This window comes from Sceloporus occidentalis, unplaced genomic scaffold (genome assembly GCF_023333645.1).
Source record: "Sceloporus occidentalis isolate IW3139 unplaced genomic scaffold, rSceOcc1.0.p SCAF_171, whole genome shotgun sequence".
Taxonomy (NCBI): Eukaryota; Metazoa; Chordata; class Lepidosauria; order Squamata; family Phrynosomatidae; genus Sceloporus; species Sceloporus occidentalis.
In genome coordinates, this window is record NW_028317151.1 from 1,813,883 (window position 1) to 1,835,412 (window position 21,530).

General features: G+C 42.2%; 1 protein-coding gene across 1 annotated transcript in view; it reads right to left on the reverse strand.

Moving 5' to 3' along the window:
• The window catches only part of LOC149279327 (phosphomannomutase 2-like), a 108,330-nt gene that overhangs the window by 23,102 nt on the left and 63,698 nt on the right, over nt 1-21,530 (reverse strand). The window contains exons 3-4 of the mRNA XM_089501321.1: nt 16,108-16,184; nt 11,118-11,209 (exon numbers count right to left, since the gene is read on the reverse strand). Of these exons, the coding sequence (XP_089357447.1) occupies nt 11,118-11,209; nt 16,108-16,184 (169 nt within the window). The remainder of the gene's footprint in view (nt 1-11,117; nt 11,210-16,107; nt 16,185-21,530) is intronic.

Here is a 21,530-nt window from a genome sequence, read left to right on the forward strand (position 1 = left end):
CACCATAATGAAAGGCTATATGCCTTTTAATTTCATTAAAGACAGGAGGCGAGTATTATGCTTTACTTTCTTTACTACTCCCAATAGCAGCAAAAATGGAGTAAACTTTTTTAAAACATATATAAAGAGAAAAAAACTTATCAAGTACATATACATGTGCATAACATAACCTAGATAACTGATAACCAATCATAGTGCAGCACAGGCTATAAAAGGTAAAGTCACAGAGTGTAGTTCCTCTTTCTTTGCTGCTCCAGCACAGAGATAAGTACAATTTTGTGTTTCTCTCAAGACAAAAAATGTTCTGGTGTTAGCCTAATTTCCTTTATATTTCTGTGATATATTCTTATCATATTTACAACCTTTATTTTGAATCTCTGTACCTTTTATTTTATACATTTAGTCCCTGTATATTTGTATCGCCTCATAATTTGGGCAGGAAAACAGGTCTTATGAATATTTATTACTGGGCAGGCTCCATTCCCAGCTGTTACAGCGTTTTTCCTGTCAGAAATATCAGTTTAGCCTGTCTGCTTGCCTCTTCTTTCCCCTTAGTGTGGGAAGTTCATTTTTCTATTAGTTTTCATTGGCCTTTAGTTCCCTGTGTTCTTTTACCCTCAGTTATTAGTATAGTATATATAAGTATATTGTGGCAAAAATATTTCCCCTCAGATTATTATCCTTTACATCTGTCATGACCTCTAAAGGATCTGCATTTTCCTCTCAAGAGGACTTATCTAACATAGTTGATAACATGCCTGAGAAGCAAATTAAAGCCCTTTTGGATGCCTCTGTCCAGAAGTCTGTTCAGGATGCTGTTAATGCAGCAATGATTAATATGCAACAGACCCTACCAAATCTGTTGCAGCTGCTGTGGCAATGTCTAAAGCTATGCCTCAGAGTAAGAAAACTAGTTTATCTCCTACTGAAACCTTTTGGTCTGTAGCAGATGTTAATAGTGATTCAGATGAAGACTATACCCCTCGCAAAAAACTCGAGAAGAGGAAACACACTACTCACTCTTCTAAAAAGAGTAACTTGGACCAAGACAAATCTAAGCGTATGCTGCAAAGTTCAAGCAGCTCTCTGACATGTGCACAAAGTTCACACAAAAAACCCTCACCCCGGGGAGGAGGAAAAAACCAGAGGTAAACCTTCTCGACGAGCAAAACCAGACTCGTTTGAAACTAGTGATAGGGAGGTGGATGATGATAAATCAGAGCCTGATCATAATTCTGACTCTGAATGGGAGGATGCCGACAATAGTGGTGATCCTTCAGAAAAGGTTGGATCAGATTCAGATTCTGGCTTAGTAGATTCCTTAGGGAATCCCTTTTTTAATCCTGAGAAGATCAGGCATCCTAGATCAGCCGAATGGACTCCAAATTCCACTGTAGCTAAATTTGTAGAGCATTGGGTCCGGAAACCTTTAACCAAGGCCTCTAGGAATAAAATGCGGGCTGAATGCCCCCGTCCAACGTTGGCTAATAAGGTTTGTTGGACGCCAGAACTTGATCAGGAAATTGTCCAATATCTGAAAAAATCTGGCAAACATCCCAAAAAAGGGATGGATAGACCATTTAGAAATTGCCAAGACAGGCTTTTGGATTTGGTTGGACCTGTCACGAAAATGTTTGATCTAACCGAGGAGTCCCTTAACACACACACACTCCTGTCGATGTCCATGTTATACGTGGATGGTTGCAACGATTAATGTGCCTATTAGGGAACACTAATGTGTCACTATCCTCTGAAAGACGTAGGTCTATCTTAATAAAAATTGACCCCCAATTGGCCCGTATGGCCACTGAGGAGCCAGGACTAGGGCTGCAACAACTAATCGATAAAATCGATGATAAACTATGGCATATCAGGGGGTTATACGGCATACCTGAGGAGGACGGAGTGACATATCTGGGGGTATAAGGCATATAGGGTATATAAGGCATATGTGGGGAGGGCAGTGTGGCATGTCGGGGAGGGCAGTGTGGCAAGCCTGGGCTCAAATATGCATAACTGGGGGGCAGGTTGGGGAAATAAAAACAAGAAACCATTTTTATTCTGCCGTTTGTTTTTAACATCCTATGTTAATTTATTAAATAATTTAAAATAAATGAAAAATGTAATTTTTTTTATCCGAATAATCGATTAATCGAAAAAATAATCGGCCAACTAATCGATTATGAAAATAATCGTTAGTTGCAGCCCTACATACATACATATATATATACACATACATACATACATATATATACACATACATACATACATATATATACACATACATACACACAAAAAGCAAATGGGTAACTGCTCTACCAAAACACAATTTCAGAAGGGCAAACTTTGACAGGCTAAGGTCAACCATGGAATATATAGACTGGGATGGATTGTTCTCTGGGTTAAACACAGAGGACAAATGGAATACCTTTAAGAACACATTGCAAAGTTACACATCCCAATATATACCTATGGGAAACAAATACAAAAGGAACAAATCAAAACCAATGTGGCTTACCTGGAAAGTAAAACAGGAAATACGGAATAAACAATTGGCATATAAGCATTATAAAAGCCAGGGGTCAGTAGTATCATTTATGGCATACAAAGAGGCCAACAAAGCCTGCAAAAAGGAGATTAAAATGGCTAAACTAGAAAATGAGAAACTTATTGCCAAGGAAAGTAAAACCAATCCCATGAAATGTTTTAAGTATGTAAATGGAAAAAAGTTAAAGGTAGAGAACGTTGGTACGTTATTATCTGAAACTGGAAATTTGGTTAGTGAGGACAGAGAGAAAGCCGACATCTTAAATGCTTTTTTTCCCTTCTGTTTATACCAAGGAAGAGCCAATGACGGAAACCCTGCTGGCTAATTTTAAGGAACCGTTGCAGCAAACATGGGATTGGCTGACACAAGAAAAAGTGCTCAAGCAATGAAATACTGTTAAGGTTGACAAGGCCCCTGGACCGGATGGTATACACCCAACAGTACTTAAAGAGATAAGCCTAATTCTGGCCCAACCATTATTACTGATCTTTTAGGGATTCTTTCAGTTCAGGCATAGTTCCATTAGACTGGCGTAAAGGCAGATGCCCATATTTAAAAAGGTATCAAAATATCAACTGGGCAACTACAGCCCAGTAAGCCTAACATCGGTAGTCGATACATCTTTTGAAGGGTTGCTAAAGGTATACATTCAAGAACATATCTTGATCCAGAATCCAATCAGTATAAGTCAACATGGATTTGTGAAAGAAAGGTCTTGTTAAACCAACCTATTAGCATTCTATGAAGAAGTTAGTAAAAATATAGATCTGAGTGTGGCTGTAGATGTGATTTATCTGGACTTTGATAAGGCATTTGATATGGTTCCACATAAAAGGTTACTCTACAAATTAACAGAAATAGGCTTAGGGGCAAATGTCTGTATTTGGATCGGAAATTGGCTAAAAGATAGAATGCAGAGGGTGGTTCTGAATGGATGTTTTTCAGACTGTACGCAGGTATTAAGTGGAGTGCCTCAGGGGTCTGTCCTGGGTCCTCTTCTTTTTAATTCATTTATAAATGATCTCCAAAGCTGCCATGTCACAGTTTTTGCTGATGACATAAAAGTTAGGCAGGGTAATTCAGACTAATCTGGATGTCTCTTCTTTGCAGGAAGATTTAGACAGAGTTGGGGACTAGGCACACACGTGGCAGATGAGATTCAACATAGATAAATGCAAAGTTATGCATTATGGTAAACATACTAAAAATGCAACCTATACTATGAATGGAATATCCTTGGGGAAAACTACCAATGAGAAGGACTTAGGAATAATGGTAGACAACAGATTTGACAACGGTGTGCAATGCCACCAACCAGCTGCAAGGGCCGATAAGGTCTTGGCATGCATAAAACGAGGTATTGATTAACGAGAGGATGATATCATCTTGCCTCTTTACATGTGAATGGTAAGACCTCACCTTGAATATGCGGTACAATTCTGGGCACTGTTTGTTTCACCTTCTTTTGGATCAAAAGGAAGGTTAGGTAAAAGGGTTGGATTTGATGGACTTATGTGAAGTTTATTGTCCCTGGGATTTTACTATCTTGTAGCAATGACAAAGTGAGTCGGTAGAGGTCCATACAAATTATTTTAGTGTACTAGCTGAAAAAATGATAAAGGACACTTCTAAAGTGGAATGCCTTGTGTTAATTCTGAGAGGAAGAGGGATCTTCGGGCGGCTAAATATAATCAAAAGATAAATTAGGAAAGAGTATTTATAGAGGACTTCTACATTCACTGTGCTAGGGATGGATCGCACACGAAAATAAGTGGAATTTACATGCTGGACAGCTTTTCTATTCTTATAAATATGTTGGCATTGTTATATCCACTCCATTAAAATAAATGAAAGGCAGTCTGTCGAGGATGATGGATGTGGTGACGTAGCACGCTGCACGTCCTACGTGCTGCGTAACACGGCGGCTGGTGCCGACCTGGACCTTGGGCGGATGATCGGAGCGGCGATCTAGCGATTAATCGCTGCTGGCGCCGGGACCGTGGGAGCCTGGACCTGGGCGATCAGTGAAGCGGGCTGTAGGAGAGGATTGGAGGCGGTGTGGGAGAGAACGCCGCGGCAAGTGCGGTGAGAACGCCGCGGCAAGTACGGTGAGAACGCCGCGGCAAGTGAAGTAAGCACGGCATGAACGCCGTGGGAAGGCAGATTAAGCGGTGTAGAGCCGCCAGAAGAATATTTGTGGCGTCTGTCGGTAAGAGCGAGCGGCGTGGCGCCAACAGAAGATAGCCTGATCTTTAAGGCGTTTTGATTATATCTGACATCGCCACAATATCGCTACAGAAGGGTGAGCAGTGTTTTTTTTCTCTATTCTGGTACAAGAGTTATCCAGATTTGGTTATAATAGTTATACCGGTAAACACCGGGATATGTAATACTGCATTGAACCCTGGTCTTGAGGACTTCCACACTATGCCTTTACACACCTAAGCACTGAAGAGAACTTTATTTTTCCCTCCGAAGCCGCTTTATGATATATTGAAGTACAACAAGCTATTTTATATTGATTTGATGTTCCTCAAACGATTTTTTTTTTTTTTTTTTCTCTAATATCTTGGTGATCATACTAAGAACCTGTACAATCCTATTGATACTGTTCTCCACTAACATTTTGGCTTGGTATATCAAGTTCTTAAGAGCCATCTGAATATATTTATGTGTCACGAAAGAAAGATCAATAGTTAATTTGGTCTCTTCTAATCCATTATTTAAATTATGGCGCCCAAGAAAGACAGAGAGAGGGAAAAGGAAAGAGACAAAGAAAAACGGTTAAGCATCGATAAATCAAAGACTCTGACAAATTACTACTCTCCAAAAGCTGGGAACAACACATCAAAACCGTCGCATGAATCTCTTCTAGATCCACAAAATAATATTTGTACGGACGCTCAATTGGAGTCCTCACAGCTTGAGCCACTACAATTTACTAGAGTTTTGAATATAAATGAGCTATACTCTAAACTAAGCGCAGAGATGAAAATTAATACAGATGCCCTGAAACTAGGGATGGAAGACATATCAAATAAGCTTACTGCTCAATCTACGATAATGCAGGGGCTACAATCTGAAATTGAGTCCCTGAAACAAGAAAATAAGGATCTTAGATCAAATATGCAAGCAATGGAAATTAAATTAATTCATTTTGAAGATCTATCTAGAAGTAAAAATTTGAGATTAAGAGGGATCCCTGAAGAAATTAAAAGCTCACTATTAATAGATTACCTAAAGGAACTTGTATTGGGTTTTGTCAATGAAGATAAAGTGGGGAATGCCCCATTTGAAAAATTCTATAGGATGAACAAACCAAAAGATCTACAGAATTCAGAAGCCCCAAGAGACGTTATAGCTCGTTTCCATAATCCTTATATAAAAAACCTATTTGTATCTGAATTTAGGAAAAATCCACGCCTAGAAAAATACAAGGATATAATTCTCCTTTCAGACATTTCCTATACATCAAGAGCCTTTAGGAGGCAATTCAAGGACTGCATTAAGATGCTTGGCGATGCTAATATAAAATATAAATGGGGCTCCCCTTTGAAGTTTCATATTCTGCATGACTCAAAGTTTTTCTCATTCTCCGATCCAGTAGAAGCAAAGCAATTTATATTATTGAATGTAAAATGAAAAGATTAGGTATATTATGGTCCCTATAGGATAGTAAAACAGTCCGCCTCCATTTTTTTTTTTTTTTTTTTTTTCTCTCTCTACTCACACATTCTTTCACGTTAAGAATCATACACAGTCTTATATAATTTTTACCATATTTGCACGTGGGAATAACCCCCTAACGTAGAAGATTATTATATATCATATATATGACACGCTCTTATAAACTTCATTTATTTATTTATTTATTTATTTACTTATTTTTTTTTTATTTTTTTTTGTGCATACATACTTTTCACGTATGAATTATACATAGGTTTATATATTTCACATTATTTTCATGCGGGATTAACCCGCTAAAGTAGAAGACGTAGTACACGATTTAATCTATCAGTACACTCACTATAAGTAATATATACATATTTTTATGAATCTTATACACTTAAGTAGGAATAACCCAATAAGTAGAAGATGCACGCACTATACACTATATACATTTTCCTTTTTTTATTTTTGCATACATTTCTTCACTTATGAATTATACACAGGTCTATATATTTCACACTATTGTTATACGTCGAAGACGTAGTACACGACCTAATTTATGATAACACTCATTACAAGTAATACATACATATCTCTATGAATCTTACACATTTAAGTGGGAATAACCCAATAAGTAGAAGATGCACTATACACTATATACATATATACATTTTTTTTTTTTTTTTTTTTTTTTCCTCCTGCCCTAAAATTTAAGATCCAGGACCATGGTCGGCACCTACGCATGGATCAGCCCTTTATAATGACGGGGCAAAAAATACATAGAAGTTGTATATGTATTAATTGTATGAATGTATATGTTTTTGAATCTACATGTAAGACGAGATGTCAGAGGCTGATAGAGAGAAAGACAAGCAATCTAAATGACACTTAGATTGATGTCTATCAATTGCCAAGGTTTAAATTCTCCGCATAAAAGAAGTTTTCTGTATGATCTGCTGATCCGAGATAATATTGACATTTGTTTTGCACAAGAAACCCATTGGATAAAAGGATCCCCCCTTCAATGGAAATATAAAAAATTTTCATCTGTATTTGTATCTAGCCTTGATCATAAGAAGAAAAGAGGAGTTGCAATTATCATAAATGACAAAATCAAATTTGATAAAATTCATTATGAGTGTGATTCAGAAGGTAGATATGGGATCCTTGTATGCAATGTGAATGATGTTACTTATACCTTTGTAAACATATATGCCCCGAATACTTCTATGGTTAAATATATTGAAAAGATAATTGATAGAACATATGCAATTGCAAAAGGATATGTGATTATAGGGGGGGATATGAATTGTATCCAAGATGTTAAGTTGGACAAAACTATGAAACACGGGAATTATCCCGATGCTAAATTGAAATCTTTGGCCAAATCATTTTCATCATGTATTGCAGGGAACAATTTATTTGATATGTGGAGGACAAACAATCCTTCGGTAAAAGATTTTACATTTTACTCTGCCGTACATCAATCTTATTCAAGAATAGACACTTTTCTGTCGGATAGCAAAACATTAGAAATCTGTAACTTTGCTACCATTGGAGTCAGGACATGGTCGGACCATGCTCCAGTAATGATTGAAATTAAAAATAAGAAAGAATTTAAATCTAGGTCAAACTGGAGACTTAATGAATCATTGCTATTATCTCCATTATTTCAAGAAAAACTTAGTATTCTGGCCAAAGATTTCATAGCAATTAACGATAATGGGGAAACTTCCGATACAACTCTGTGGTGTGCGTTTAAATGCACGATGAGAGGCTTTATAATAAAACAAGGGGCTGCTATTAAGAAAGCTAAAGGTGCGACGCTCTCAGATCTTTATATCCAATTGGCAAAACTGGAATCGATTAATAAATTAAATCCATCTATACCAACGATTAGAGAGATAAAGGTAATACAACTTGAAATAAAAAATAAGCTAATCGAATGTTCTAACAGGAATTTAATTAGACTAAAACAAGATTGGTATTACAGCAGCAATAGAGCGAGCAAATTATTATCAAATAAGATCAAAAGCCGCACTAGTAAAAATAGGCTTAATAAAATTATCCTTAATGATAAACTTTATTTATCCCCAAAACAAATAGGGGAGGCTTTTAGGCTGTATTATAAATCATTATATAATTTACCAGGTCTAACTAAAGATAAATCAGAGATTAGATCCTTTCTTAGCAGTTTGAATCTCCCTAAATTGTCCCCTATACAATCGGATATTTTAAGTGATCCAATTCAACTTATTGAAATAACTAATACTATACGAAATTTAAAAAAGGCTAAAGCTCCCGGCCCAGACGGCTTCTCCGCTCCTTTTTACCAACTATTAAATCCAATTATTGCTACATTAATGCTGAAAATGTTTAAAGAGGTTCCAGTGAATAAATGCTTTCCATTAGAAATGCTTCAGGCTTCGATAATACCCATTCTTAAATCAGGGAAAGATTCAAGCAAAGTGACAAACTATCGTCCCATATCGCTGATAAACCTAGATATCAAAATTTTCTCAAAAATTCTAGCTGAGAGATTAAAAAAGGTAATACGAGCTTTAATTCACCCAGATCAAACTGGGTTTTTAACTGAAAGGAACGGGGAAGATAATACTCGCAGAATTTTAAATCTTATATATGAATTAAACGAGTCCAGATCGTCGGCAGCCTTTATCGCCTTAGACGCCGAAAAGGCGTTTGACCGGGTTGATTGGTCATTTTTAGAAGAAACTCTTAAGATTTTTGCCATGAAAGGGGACTTTTTATATAATATTTTAGCCTTATATCAAAATCCTCAAGCTAAAATCCTAGGCATGAATCTAAGCTCCGATATTTTCAATATTAATAATGGGACTAGGCAAGGCTGCCCACTAGCTCCCCTGCTTTATATCCTTTCTATAGAACCTCTTGCGGCTATAATTCGCCAATCGGCTAAGGTTACAGGTGTATTAACTGGCCCAATCGAACATAAAATCAGTCTATATGCAGATGATATTTTGCTTACTCTAACTGAGCCACATACATCGATTCCTGAAGTTATTGATCTTATAAAAGAATATGGTTTATACTCTAACTATAAATTGAATATTGACAAAACACAAACTATTGATTTCAATATGGACCCTTCCTACTTAATGAGTTTGAAGGGAAAGTTTCCCTTTTTTGCGAGAGGGATATATATCAATTATTTAGGTATTAAAATTTATAATAACTTTAGTGATATAATAACCCATAATTATCTGACACTATTTGATAGTATGAAAATCCAACTCAATGAGTGGCAACGTTTAGAAATCTCTTGGTTGGGCAGGCTAAATACACTTAAATCTTATATGATACCTAAGTTAATTTACTTATTTAGAATTATTCCACTTGCAGTGCCCAGTAAGATCTTGAATCAATTTGATAAAATATTTTCAGCATTTGTTTGGTCAAAGAGGAAGTCTAGAGTTTCACGACTTATATTAAGTAAAAGCCAGGCTCAGGCTGGACTAAATTTTCCTAATATTTCTAATCTATATAAAATTTGTTTGTTCAGTCATTGTTTAGCCTGGGATACCAAACGGGACCAAGAATTACCTTGGCGAATCTATGAAAGATGGAAATGTAATGACCTCGATCTAGCTTATTCCTATTGGCTTGACCCTGAAGCTATAAAGAAATTAAATATCTCTAACCCATTAACTTTAACAAATAGGGTGCAGTTTTCTTTTCGAAGATTTATAAGTTTTATTAAATCTAAGACTTGGACTCCTGCAACGGATTTAGATTTATTTATTGAGGGCCACTTCAAAAAAAACATAATAGCCAAATTAGGAAAACTATTAGAAAAAAAATTCAACCTCGAATAAGCCTAATACCATTGTGAAATGGGAGGCTGAATTTGATATTCTTTATCCGTCAGAAACCTGGTACTCTGCTTGGACCAAAACAAGGCAAGCCATTCACTGTATTAACCTTCAGGAACAGTATTATAAAATACTCCATAGATGGTACTATACGCCTTCAATCCTACATAAAATGCTAGGAACTACCCCCAATCTATGTTGGAGATGTAATCGGGAACTGGGTTCTATGACTCACATTTGGTGGGATTGTAGCGGATTAACCAATTTAAAATCAGAAATTATGGTTTTGTTCCAGAAGATTTTCAGGTCACAATGGGAGTTAACCCCTCAAGCGTTTTTATTTCATATAGATATTCCCCTTCAAAATAAATTTAATTTCGACCTATCCATTAATATATTAGCAGCAATAAAAATATGTTTGGCCCGTAACTGGAAATCAGAAGAAGTTCCAGCTCGGCTTCAAATTTTGAAGCAAATCGAATATCAACATCTAATGGAGAAAGGCTTCTTCAGAACTCATAATAACTTAAAAAAGTATGATAAGATCTGGTTACCTTGGCGAAATTTTTATTATGATATGGTCTGATCCTAATAGTTTAGACTCCTTGGCAATTTTCTATCTTTTATATTCTCTCTATACCTTTCGAAAGCCTCAACTGCCCTGTTTAAATCTAGGGCTGCAAGCTAGCCATCTAAGTTATGAATGTGTATAGATAAATTTCATATTTGTTTATATATATTTTAGAATTTATTTCTAAAATATTAATGAGATTATGTTACAGCTATTGGAATGATCTTGTTTTGCCTGCTCGTTTGTTTGTTTGTACTTGAAAACTAATAAATACAATAAAAAAAAAAAAAAAACAAACAAAAAAAAAAAAACAAACAAAAAAAAACAAAAAAAAAAAATAAATGAAAGGCAAATAATATTGTTAGACAAAGCCATGCCTATCAACTAAAGACAGGCTGGCTGAAGGTAAAAATAAAAACAGACACCAATAATTCAGGTTTTGGTTTTTAAATGACAAAGTACAGTGTGCAGAACAAACCTTTTCTTTGGTAGTTTGAGCTTTGCAATGTAGCATAGACAATAGTTGATTATTTCTTGCAGTAAGTCTTCTCCTAAAAAGGCATGAATACTCTGTAAAAAACAAAACAAAAGGTGTAGTCACTAATAAATTAGGTTTAATAACATGATTCTATAGCTATTCGTGTAAGTTGTTTTTTTTCTTCTTTTTTTTACCTATATCCAAATGTATTTCTAGCACAGAGAAATAAAAAATGAAAACATTCTACAGATAAAATAACAAGCATTGATAGGTTTTTATCTGTTATAAAGATGTTGTTCATAGACCCTTGAACCATACAAATACTATTCAATTGAACTGTGCCTGACCACCTTGGATTCTTGACTTGAATATTTTCTTTCCGCATGTCGGCTCCAGCCTGCACTCTGGTGAGGACTGCAATGTATTTATGCTTGGCACTGCGTTATATCTGATTGAGTGTTCTAGGTGTCTCAAGGAGGTAGGATGATGACATTAGAGCTGGTGAGTGGTCCAAATGCATTGGGCCTATTTTGGTATCTAATAAAGTAGAAATATGATGTTGATGTGACATGAAAATATAATCTAGCCTGGAATATGTTCCATGTGGATGCGAACAAAAAACACTTAACCGTTGTAGGGGAGGGGGTCTTACAGTGTCACCACATATGGGGTAAGTGGTTTGCTCCAGGGTTCACTTTGACAGCCGTGTTTCTTAAAGGTGGTTGGCATGGGGTAAAGGTAAATTAGTTCAAAGTGTGATGTCCTTTGGAGACTATTTTGCCTGTTCTTATTGTTGAGAAAATTGGTGTGTTTGTGTGTGTTATATATATATATATATATATATATATATATATTTTGTGAGATAGGTCAGGGATCGCCCCTCGCTGAGGTCAAGGGACAAGTGCCTGTCTTCATTCAAACCAGGCAAACAGCAGTAAATTTGTGCAATCTGACACAGGGTCAGGTTTATTAGAAAGGTTGCAAAGACAAAAGAAATATAACAACACAGCAACAAAAGAAATACCTTGCCTGTCCGGCACTTACTATACAAGGGATGTCCCTCACTACCAGCTGGAGAGCTTCTCTCTGCCAACATAACATAATATGTCCAGCAACCTTTACTCACATGTCTCTCCCACAGACAGGCTTTCTGTGTCCTCAGCCAGAGAGCTACCTGCCCTCCTGGCTTCCCTTTTATATCCGCCCTCTCATTCACCTACATTAATCACCTAGAAGGTGGAAGACTCTGGTGTTACTTCACATAGGAAAGGAATCTAGGAGAAACATACCTCCCTTCCACCACCAATCCTACATGAATGTCACAATATATATATTATATATCTACACACACATATACACATACATACATACACACACACATACTATATGGACAAAAGTATTGTGACACACCTCTTAATCATTGAATTCAGGTGTTCCAATCAGACCCATTGCCACAGGCGTATAAAAGCAAGCACCTACATATCAATGTCTATGTATTTAGAATGCAATATCATCCCTATTGGTGTCATGGCCAGGTGTCCCAATGATTTTGTCCATATAGTATATATTTATTTCTATATCTATCTATTTCTATATCTAGCTATATAAAAATCATGATCTACTGATTAGCAGCCCATAAGCTCTACAGGAGTACAATATCCAAGCAAAATTGAGTTGAAGTTAACATCTGAGAGTTACTTACCGGTATGCCCCTAAATACAGTGTTAGGTATGCACGTGTTTTAATCTGTCTCTCTATAGACAGTTAATAAATAATTGAGTACAAAATTAATCTTTGCCAAATACAAAAATATGTATATATGCATATAAGTTATTTACTTTACTTTTTTGATCATATATTTATCTTCTAGATTTGCAAATTCTGTTTGTGATGGATCGTCCTGTGCCCCAGACTGGACACATCTGCCCGTCAGCTCCTTCCCTCTCCCAGTAAGCGGACACGCTGTGGCTGTCCGAAGAAAGCAGTCACAGACCAGCACTTCCCTCAATCATGAGACAGGACTTCATGCTTTGAGGTTAAAAACAGAACTCTCTTTATTACAAACAGAACACACAGAACTTTTATACAATCTCCATTCACTGTGCACCGAACCCAATCCCCAATCCTATCAGCCACATCCCATCACCAATCCCATCAGCCACATCCCCTCACAAATCCCATCAGTAAACAGGGGATGTATCAAGTGAGGGGATTAAGGGATACAATGGGTTTCCCCCACCTGTGTTATCCCCCCTGTAGTGCGGGTGCCGTAGTCAAAGGGTAAGAGGCCAGCCCAGAAGCCTCTCCAGGGGGCAGCCCTCTTTAGTCTCCTCTGCAGGCATGGGAGATCTTTCTCCAGGGCTTCCTTTCCCCTCTGGGCCCTCAGCCCAGACTCGGCTCCCTCCCAACCTGATGGAACCCTCCCATGGTTACCCTGACTACGGGCTTGTCCCGAGTCAGCTCCACATTCCCCCACCCAAACAACAAGAGCCCACTCCAAAGCAGCAGCAGTTTCACTTACCCCTACCTGGCTCTCCGAGCTGGGGCTCGTTTTGCCCACTGGACCATGCCACTGGGGAGGAGTGCCGGTTGCCCTTCCTCCCATAATTGGTGACAGCCGCTGGGGAGGGTCGCCGCCTGCGCCCCCTCCCGGATGCTCGTGCTGGGGAGAGCCAGATAATGGGGGTGTAAGCAGTGCAGGGCAGAGGTCAGCGACTCTCTGCCCGGTTGCCAGTGCTTCTGCTGGTGCAGGGAACGGTGCTGGGCAGAGAACAGCGTCACTCTGCCCTGTGGCCAGCTCTTCCGCTGGTGGTTCCCTGCTAGCAGGTGGGGACCCTTCGCTGTGGGGCGGGCAGAGGCCAGCAGCACTCTGCCCTGTTGCCGGCATTTCAGCCAGAGCGAGGATTGCTGGTGCAGGACAGAGGTCGGTGACGCTCTGCCTGGTTGCCAGTGCTTCTGCTGGTGCAGGGAATGGTGCTGGACAGAGAACAGAGTCACTCTGCCCTGTCACTCTTCCGCTGGTGGTTCCCTGCTAGCAGGTGGGGACCCTTTGCTGTGGGGCGGGCAGAGGCCAGCAGCACTCTGCCCTGTTGCCGGCGTTTCAGCCAGAGCGAGGATTGCTGGTGCAGGACAGAGGTCAGCGACTCTCTCTCCGGGTGCCAGCACTGCTGGTTGGTCCTCGTTAGCCGGCGGGAACACTGTGCTGGGGGATGAGCAGAGGCCAGCAGCACTCTGCCCCGTGGCCGGCTCTTCTGCCAGTCTGGCATTTTGCGGTGCTGGGCAGAGGATCGCGTCACACTGCCCTGGTGGGTCCCTGCTAGCAGGCAGGGACCTTTCACTGTGGGGCGGGCAGAGGCCAGCGGCACTCTGCCCCGTTGCCAGCGCTTCAGCCGGAGTAGGAGGGGCGCATGGTGCTGAGCAGAGAACAGCGTCCCTCTGCCCTGTTGTCGGCGCTTCTGCCGCCTCTAGTGGAAACCCATAGACCGCTGCCTCAAATTCCGGCGACTGCATGCGGTCCATAATCGCCCGGAAGACTTCCTCCCAAAAGTGATTGCCCACTTTCACCTCTTCGGGCTCTGGCTGCAATACCAGGGGCAGAGTGGCTGAACCTTCAAGTCCGGAGGCTTGCCAATTAAAGTGAGCGGCCTCCGGAGCTCGCTCTGTGACATCTGTCGGCTCACACTGCAGGGCGTAGCTCCCCTCGAATAGCGCCAATTATTCTGCCTCGAGGCACCATTCTCTGTCTACTAGTCTCTCAAGGTCTTGGCTGAGTTCACTTATTGCAGTGGGTCGGCAGGGCTCTCCGGCGCTTGTCGCTAATGTCCCACCATCGGTCCATGTTGCCATTGCCAAAGACACCCCTTTCCTCGAATGCCTCCCACAACAGGCCAGGCCCGCCAACATCCATCCCTTCCGGAGAATGGGGCTTTCTGGATTTTCGCTGCGGGCCTCGGGCTTCCCAGTATATGGCTCGGTACTCCTCTTCGAGCCCAATCTCCTGTCGGACCAGCCTCTCTAGCTCTGCAACCTCACCTGGAGACGGTCCCCCGAACAAGTAGAGCCTCCCCTTCACCTGGTCCCTGATTCGTTGTTCTAGGGTGGGCAGATGTGTACCTTGGTGGGCGCTCCACTTTTCTAGGGCCGCTCTCCATCTCACGAGCCGGGCTCGGGTCCGTCTCTCAAACTCCCATACTGGAGTCTCCAATTCGAGGATCTCGACTCCACTCCAAGTCACCCCGCATCCCGGTGACTGTTCAATCCACTCCATCTGTAGATCCGTTTGGCTCTTCCTCGCCAGGGTATAACTTTGTTCTGCGGCTAGTTGCTTTGGTCCACTCTGGTCTGGAAGGAGTAGATCCCACCGCTGCCACCAATGTGACGGATCGTCCTGTGCCCCAGACTGGACACATCCGCCCATCAGCTCCTTCCCTCTCCCAGTAAGCGGACACGCTGTGGCTGTCCGAAGAAAGCAGTCACAGACCAGCACTTCCCTCAATCATGAGACAGGACTTCATGCTTTGAGGTTAAAAACAGAACTCTCTTTATTACAAACACACAGAACTTTTATACAATCTCCATTCACTGTGCACCGAACCCAACCCCAACCCATCCCCTCCCAAATCCCATCAGTATACAGGGGATGTATCAGGTGAGGGGATTAAGGGATACAATGGGTTTCCCCCACCTGTGTTATCCCCCCTGTAGTGCGGGTGCCGTCTGGGCAGACAGGGCTGTGCTGGCTAATTAAGAGCCCCAGCCGGATTATAGGATCGTCTCTTTGAAGGCCGGAGCTGCAGCCACATTCAAACAGGGTACACATAAATATAATAATAATAATAACAATAACAGTGAAGATCAGACATGGTTCTTCACACTGTTATATGGACATGTTATTAAGACACCACTATTAGTACTTGGCAGTGTCAGAAACAAATGTAACTACAGTCCAACAGGTATTTGTCTAATATAAATATCTATATCTAATACCAACCTCTTTACATAAAAACTTTCCATCCTTATAAGCAACGAGGCCATTTTCTGCAAACACGTAGTCAAAATCTTCAACCACTAGAACAGAACATATTTTACATGATTAAAACAATATATCGTTTATTTTTAGAAATGTTGACAGAAAATGCTGCATTAAAGCTAGTACAACTGGAAAAAAAAATAGTACAGTACACATGCCACAACACTCCAAATCTTAGCTATGCTTATGCACTGGTTTATTACAAACATTTGTAATGTGTAATCATGCATGTATAACCTTTATAAGACTGATTTTTGGGTTTAAACCCACATTGGCCTATTAAAATTGTCAATATATATACCGTATTTGCCCGAACATAGTCGCGCTTTTTCCCCCCACTTTAAGTCTTTAAATTGGGGGTGCGGCCTATATTCAGGGTCTAGCGCAGGAATGCGCAATTCGTATCGCCCAACACCCGGGACATGCAGTTCCGGGCGCCGGGCAGGCAGCAGAGTTAGGATACAGATCCCCCGCAGCACTGCAGGGGACCTGCATCCTACTCTCTGATACCGTGCCAGCACTTCTGCCGTCGGCTGCGGCGATGCGAGCATAAACAACCTCCACTGCTGGAACGTCTGCACGATGTGCTTTAGCAATCTGCCTTGCCGGCACCACCCCGGTGGGACGTCCCGGCAAGAGAAGTTGTCTACGCGTATTGCATAGATGTCCCCCGCCGGCCCCGCAAGACACCCGGGAGTCTGCTTTGGTAAGTCGGGGGGGGGGGGCAGAGTGGCAGCATATCTTGTGAGGGCAGAGTGGCAGCATATCTTGGGAGGGCAGAGTGGCAGCATATCTCGGGGGGCAGGGTGGCTGCATATCTATAACACTAAGTGTTTTTTTTACCAAGAACTTAAAAAAAGCACCTAACTTTTAGGGTGCGGCCTATATTCAGGTGCGGCCTATACATATACCGTATTGGCTCGAATATAGGCCGCACTTTTTTCCCCCACTTTAAGCCTTTAAAGTGGGGGTGCGGCCTATATTCGGGGTCTAGCGCCCGACGCCCGGGACATGCAGTCCCGGGCGCCGGGCAGGCAGCGGGGTTAGGATACAGATCCCCAGCAGCGGTGCAGGGGACCTGCATCCTACTCCCCGATACACTCAGACAGCCTCCCCTGCCAGCACTTCCCACGGGGGGGGGGTGCCGGCACGGGAGGTTGTCTAAGCGCATCGTGCGGTTGTCTAACCGCACGATGCGTTTTACCTCTAGCCCCCCGCCTGACTTACCGGAGCAGACTCCCGGGTGTCTGGCGGGGCCGGCGGGGGACATCTACGCAACACGCGTATACAACTTCCGGTGCCGGCACATCCGGCACCGGAAGTTGTATACGCGTATTGCGTAGATGTCCCCCGCCGGCCTCGCAAGACACCCGGGAGTCTGCTCCGGTAAGTCGGGGGGCAGAGGAGGACAGTTGGGGCATATCTCGGGGAGGGAGGAGGACAGTTGGGGCATATCTCGGGGAGGGAGGAGGACAGTTGGGGCATATCTCGGGGGGGGGGCGGACAGTTGGGGCATATCTCGGGGGGGGACGGACAGTTGGGGCATATCTCGGGGAGGGAGGACAGTGACAGCATATCTCGGAGAGGGAGGACAGTGACAGCATATCTCCGGGGGGGGGGGGGGGACAGAGTGGCAGCATGTTTTTTTGGTGCTTTTTTAAAGAAAAAAACTTTTTCTTTAAAAAAGCACCAAACTTTTGGGGTGCGGCCTATATACGGGGGCGGCCTATATCCGAGCCAATACAGTATATTGCCCGAATATAGGCCTTAAAGTGGGGGATGCGGCCTTTATTCGGGATCTACCGCCTGACAGGGCAGGCAGCAGGGTCAGGATGCAGGGGACCTGCATCCTATTCTCTGATACGCTCAGACAGCCTCCCCTGCCAGCACTTCCCACGGGGGGGAGTGCCGGCACGGGAGGTTGTCTAAGTGCATCGTGCAGACGTTCACCGGCTGCGGCGATGCGCGTAAACAGCATCCGCTGCTGGCACATCTGCTCGATGTGCTTTAACAATATCCCACGCTGGGAATTCCCACGGGGGGAGTCCCGGCAAGGGAGATTGTTAAAGCATATCATGCAGATGTGCCGGCAGCGGAGGTTGTTTATGCTCGCATGGCCGCAGCCGGTGAACGTCTGCGCAATGTACTTCCTTGCCGGTATTTCCCACAGCGGAAGTGCCGGCACCAGAAGTTGAATACGCGTTATGCGTAGACGTCCCCCCGCCGGACCCCGTGGAGTCTGCACCGCTAAGTCTGGCGGGGGGACACATCTTGGGGACAGAGTGGCAGCATATCTCGGGGGGATAGAGTGGCAGCACATCTCGGCGGGGATAGAGTGGCAGCATATCTCGGGGGGCACATCTTCGGGACAGAGTGGCAGCATATCTCGGGTGGGGGGGCAGAAATTTTTTTCTTTAATAAAGCACCTAACTTTTAGGGTGCGGCCTATATTCGGGTGCCGCCTATATGCGAGCCAATACGGTATATAAAAAATGTAAATTCAAATCAATTAACAATGTTCCAATTAACACAGGGGGCAGGATGACCGCATGTCAAATTTACAATTTGAAAAAAAGATGAAAAGAGTTAAAATACCAGAATTTGAAATGCCCTGGGGTGTCTGTTTTTCAAAAATATATGGTTTTATAGGGCACATTATAACGGGACGCCCTGTACCGAACTGGGTACCTCCGTCCATAGCTGCTTCCTAGCTCTTACAAGAACTGTATACGGGCACACTCCAAAGCACTGACTCTCCAGTCACCCAAATCACTAGCCGAAGCTTAATGCAGGGTGAAGTACAAGAATTGTTTATTCAGAGTAAGACAGGGGGTTTTTATGCAAACACAAATTATCAACATAGTGGAAAACAATGCGGGAGAGGGATGGGGAAAAACATTTTAGTGCACTAAGGGCGGGGGGGTCAGACATTAAACAGATTAACTGAAACAATAACTTGTCACCCCCTGGTTGCATCCTGGCTGTATGCCAGACATAATCCCCTCAATACGTGATAAGTGATAATATACTTCTGGGGTGGCTGAAAACAGGGGGTGACACAGGGAAAAGTATTGACATACAATAAATAATTGCAAAACCATCATCTGTGTTGGCAAAGTACAGGACTAATCCCAAATCAATATCAGTGCTCCACAGTCCTCAGAGTCTCCAATATTTAAGAAATATGGTTAAACCTGTACCGGGGAAAAATCAACAGAAACTGACCCCCTGTACCTACACACATAAGTCTTTACAAGGACAGGGCCCATACTCAATAGGGAGGAGGCAGGCCCTCAAGCCTCTCCAGGGGCCCCAGTGATGGAGGGTTCCGTCACACGCATTGAATTGGCCAGGCTCAAAAATTTACCAAATTGGGCATTGGCACAGGATCACCAAATGTCAAAGTACAACACTGAAAAATGTGCATGCCCCAAATGTGGCCCTTTTGACCCCAAACAGCCAGGCAAACCCATGTATGGGTATCACTGTACTTAGGAGATGTTGCTGAACACATATTGGGGTGTTGTGTGACAGTGAAATATACCAGGGCCTGTTAATTCATACCTGAAGTAAAATGCGTGCGGGGGGGGGAGGAAACGCAAAAAATGACTACCACAAAGTTTGACAAAGACTGGTGGAAGAATTAGTGCATGGAAAGAGTTCAAATACTAGCATTTGAAATACCCTGGGGTTCGATGGGGTAAATTGTATTGACCGGCTACAATGGAAGCCTACAGGAGTCATCAAAGACCAGCAATTGCGTCAGAGGCAGCTGCAGGGACAGGGGGTTCTTCGGTCTCCACATGAGTGTGGAGACCAGCCCCACCCCTCCCCTGCTGCCTGATCGCTCCACGAGAGAGACAGTGCAGCGTTAACCCCATTCAATGCCACAATTGTGTATGACGCATTTGTGGCATTGCAGGGGTTAACATTTGTCCCCACAAGCTTGTGGGGACTAAATATCAGTCAATGCTGTGCTCTAATGGAACATCAGCATTGAAAGAGTTAAAAAAAAAAAACCAGCACTGACCTGAAAGTCCAGGGTGCTTCCAGGTCAAATGCTGTGAGTTTAGTAAGAGGGCTGATGATGATCAGATCACTCCTGACCAACTGTTAGTTTTTAAAAAATCCTGTCTCCTAACTTTTTTAGCTGGCGCCTAGATTCACAACAAATTTGTCAAGCCCTGCCTTATATAACCTATATGCCTTATACCCCCAGATATGCCACTGGCCCCCCTGATATGCCTTATACCCCCAGATATCCCATAGCGCCCTCATAGATTCACAGACTTGTCCACAGCACACTGACAAAATACTTTTATAAATAAATACAGGATTAATCTTCACTGCCCCAGGATTTAGATTCATTTTAGTTTGCACCCCTTGTACCTTAAGTTAACCTTATTAAATTAAATTAAGCCTCAGTCCTCAGCATTAAATTAACCCTAAACATCCCTTCAACCATAAATGCCCCTAAGTTAACCCTGAAGACCCCATTAACCATAACTGCCCCTAAATTAATCCTAAACACCCCATTAACCATAACTGCCCCTAAATTAATCCTAAACACCCCATTAACCATAACTGCCCCTGAATTAACTATAAACACCCCATTAACCATAACTGCCCCTAAATTAACTATTAACACCCCATTAACCATAACTGCCCCAAATTAACCTCCACCTCCCCTAAGTTTCAGAAGCCCAAATATTAATGTTATACTCAGATGAGTTTCTGAGCCATGTGGATGCTATAGGAAGTGGGCTAATCAGCAGTGTTACTGCAAAATGCGACTAGGAAAAAGAAAGGGGCGGGGCCAATCAGTGACTGCAGGGAGGGACTGGGAGAAAGAAGGGGCTGGGCCAATCATCAGGGTGACTGCAGGGAGGGACTGTAAGGGACTGCTGTGAGTCACACTGAAACAGAGCATTTGCTCTGAAAAACCCTCATTCATTATTGATTTTATCGATTAGTTGTTGCAGCCCTAAAATTTACCATTTATTTTTTATATATATTTTTTTTTCTCACACCTCTCTGGGAGTACACAAGGAATTCTTATTTTTACGCTTATTTTTATTATATTATGCATCATCCTGAACGTGTCCACAGTGGTTGCCAGGATCTACCTGTCTTCTTTGGGAGTGACCTTCCAGGTATAACATTCCCCTTGCTCTGTCACTGGAGATTGCAGATTTTGTTTTGTCCTTCTCCCATTATCTTGATTACGCCCCCCCCTGTTGGGCTTTCTGGATTCCTCCTGAACACCGCGCTCTCTTGGCGCACATATTGCTCTCATGGACCATGTGTGAACTTTGATTAGGTCCCCACTCACACTTCAGACATGACTGCATTACAGAGCTTACTGCGGTCTGTTTCTCTATTAT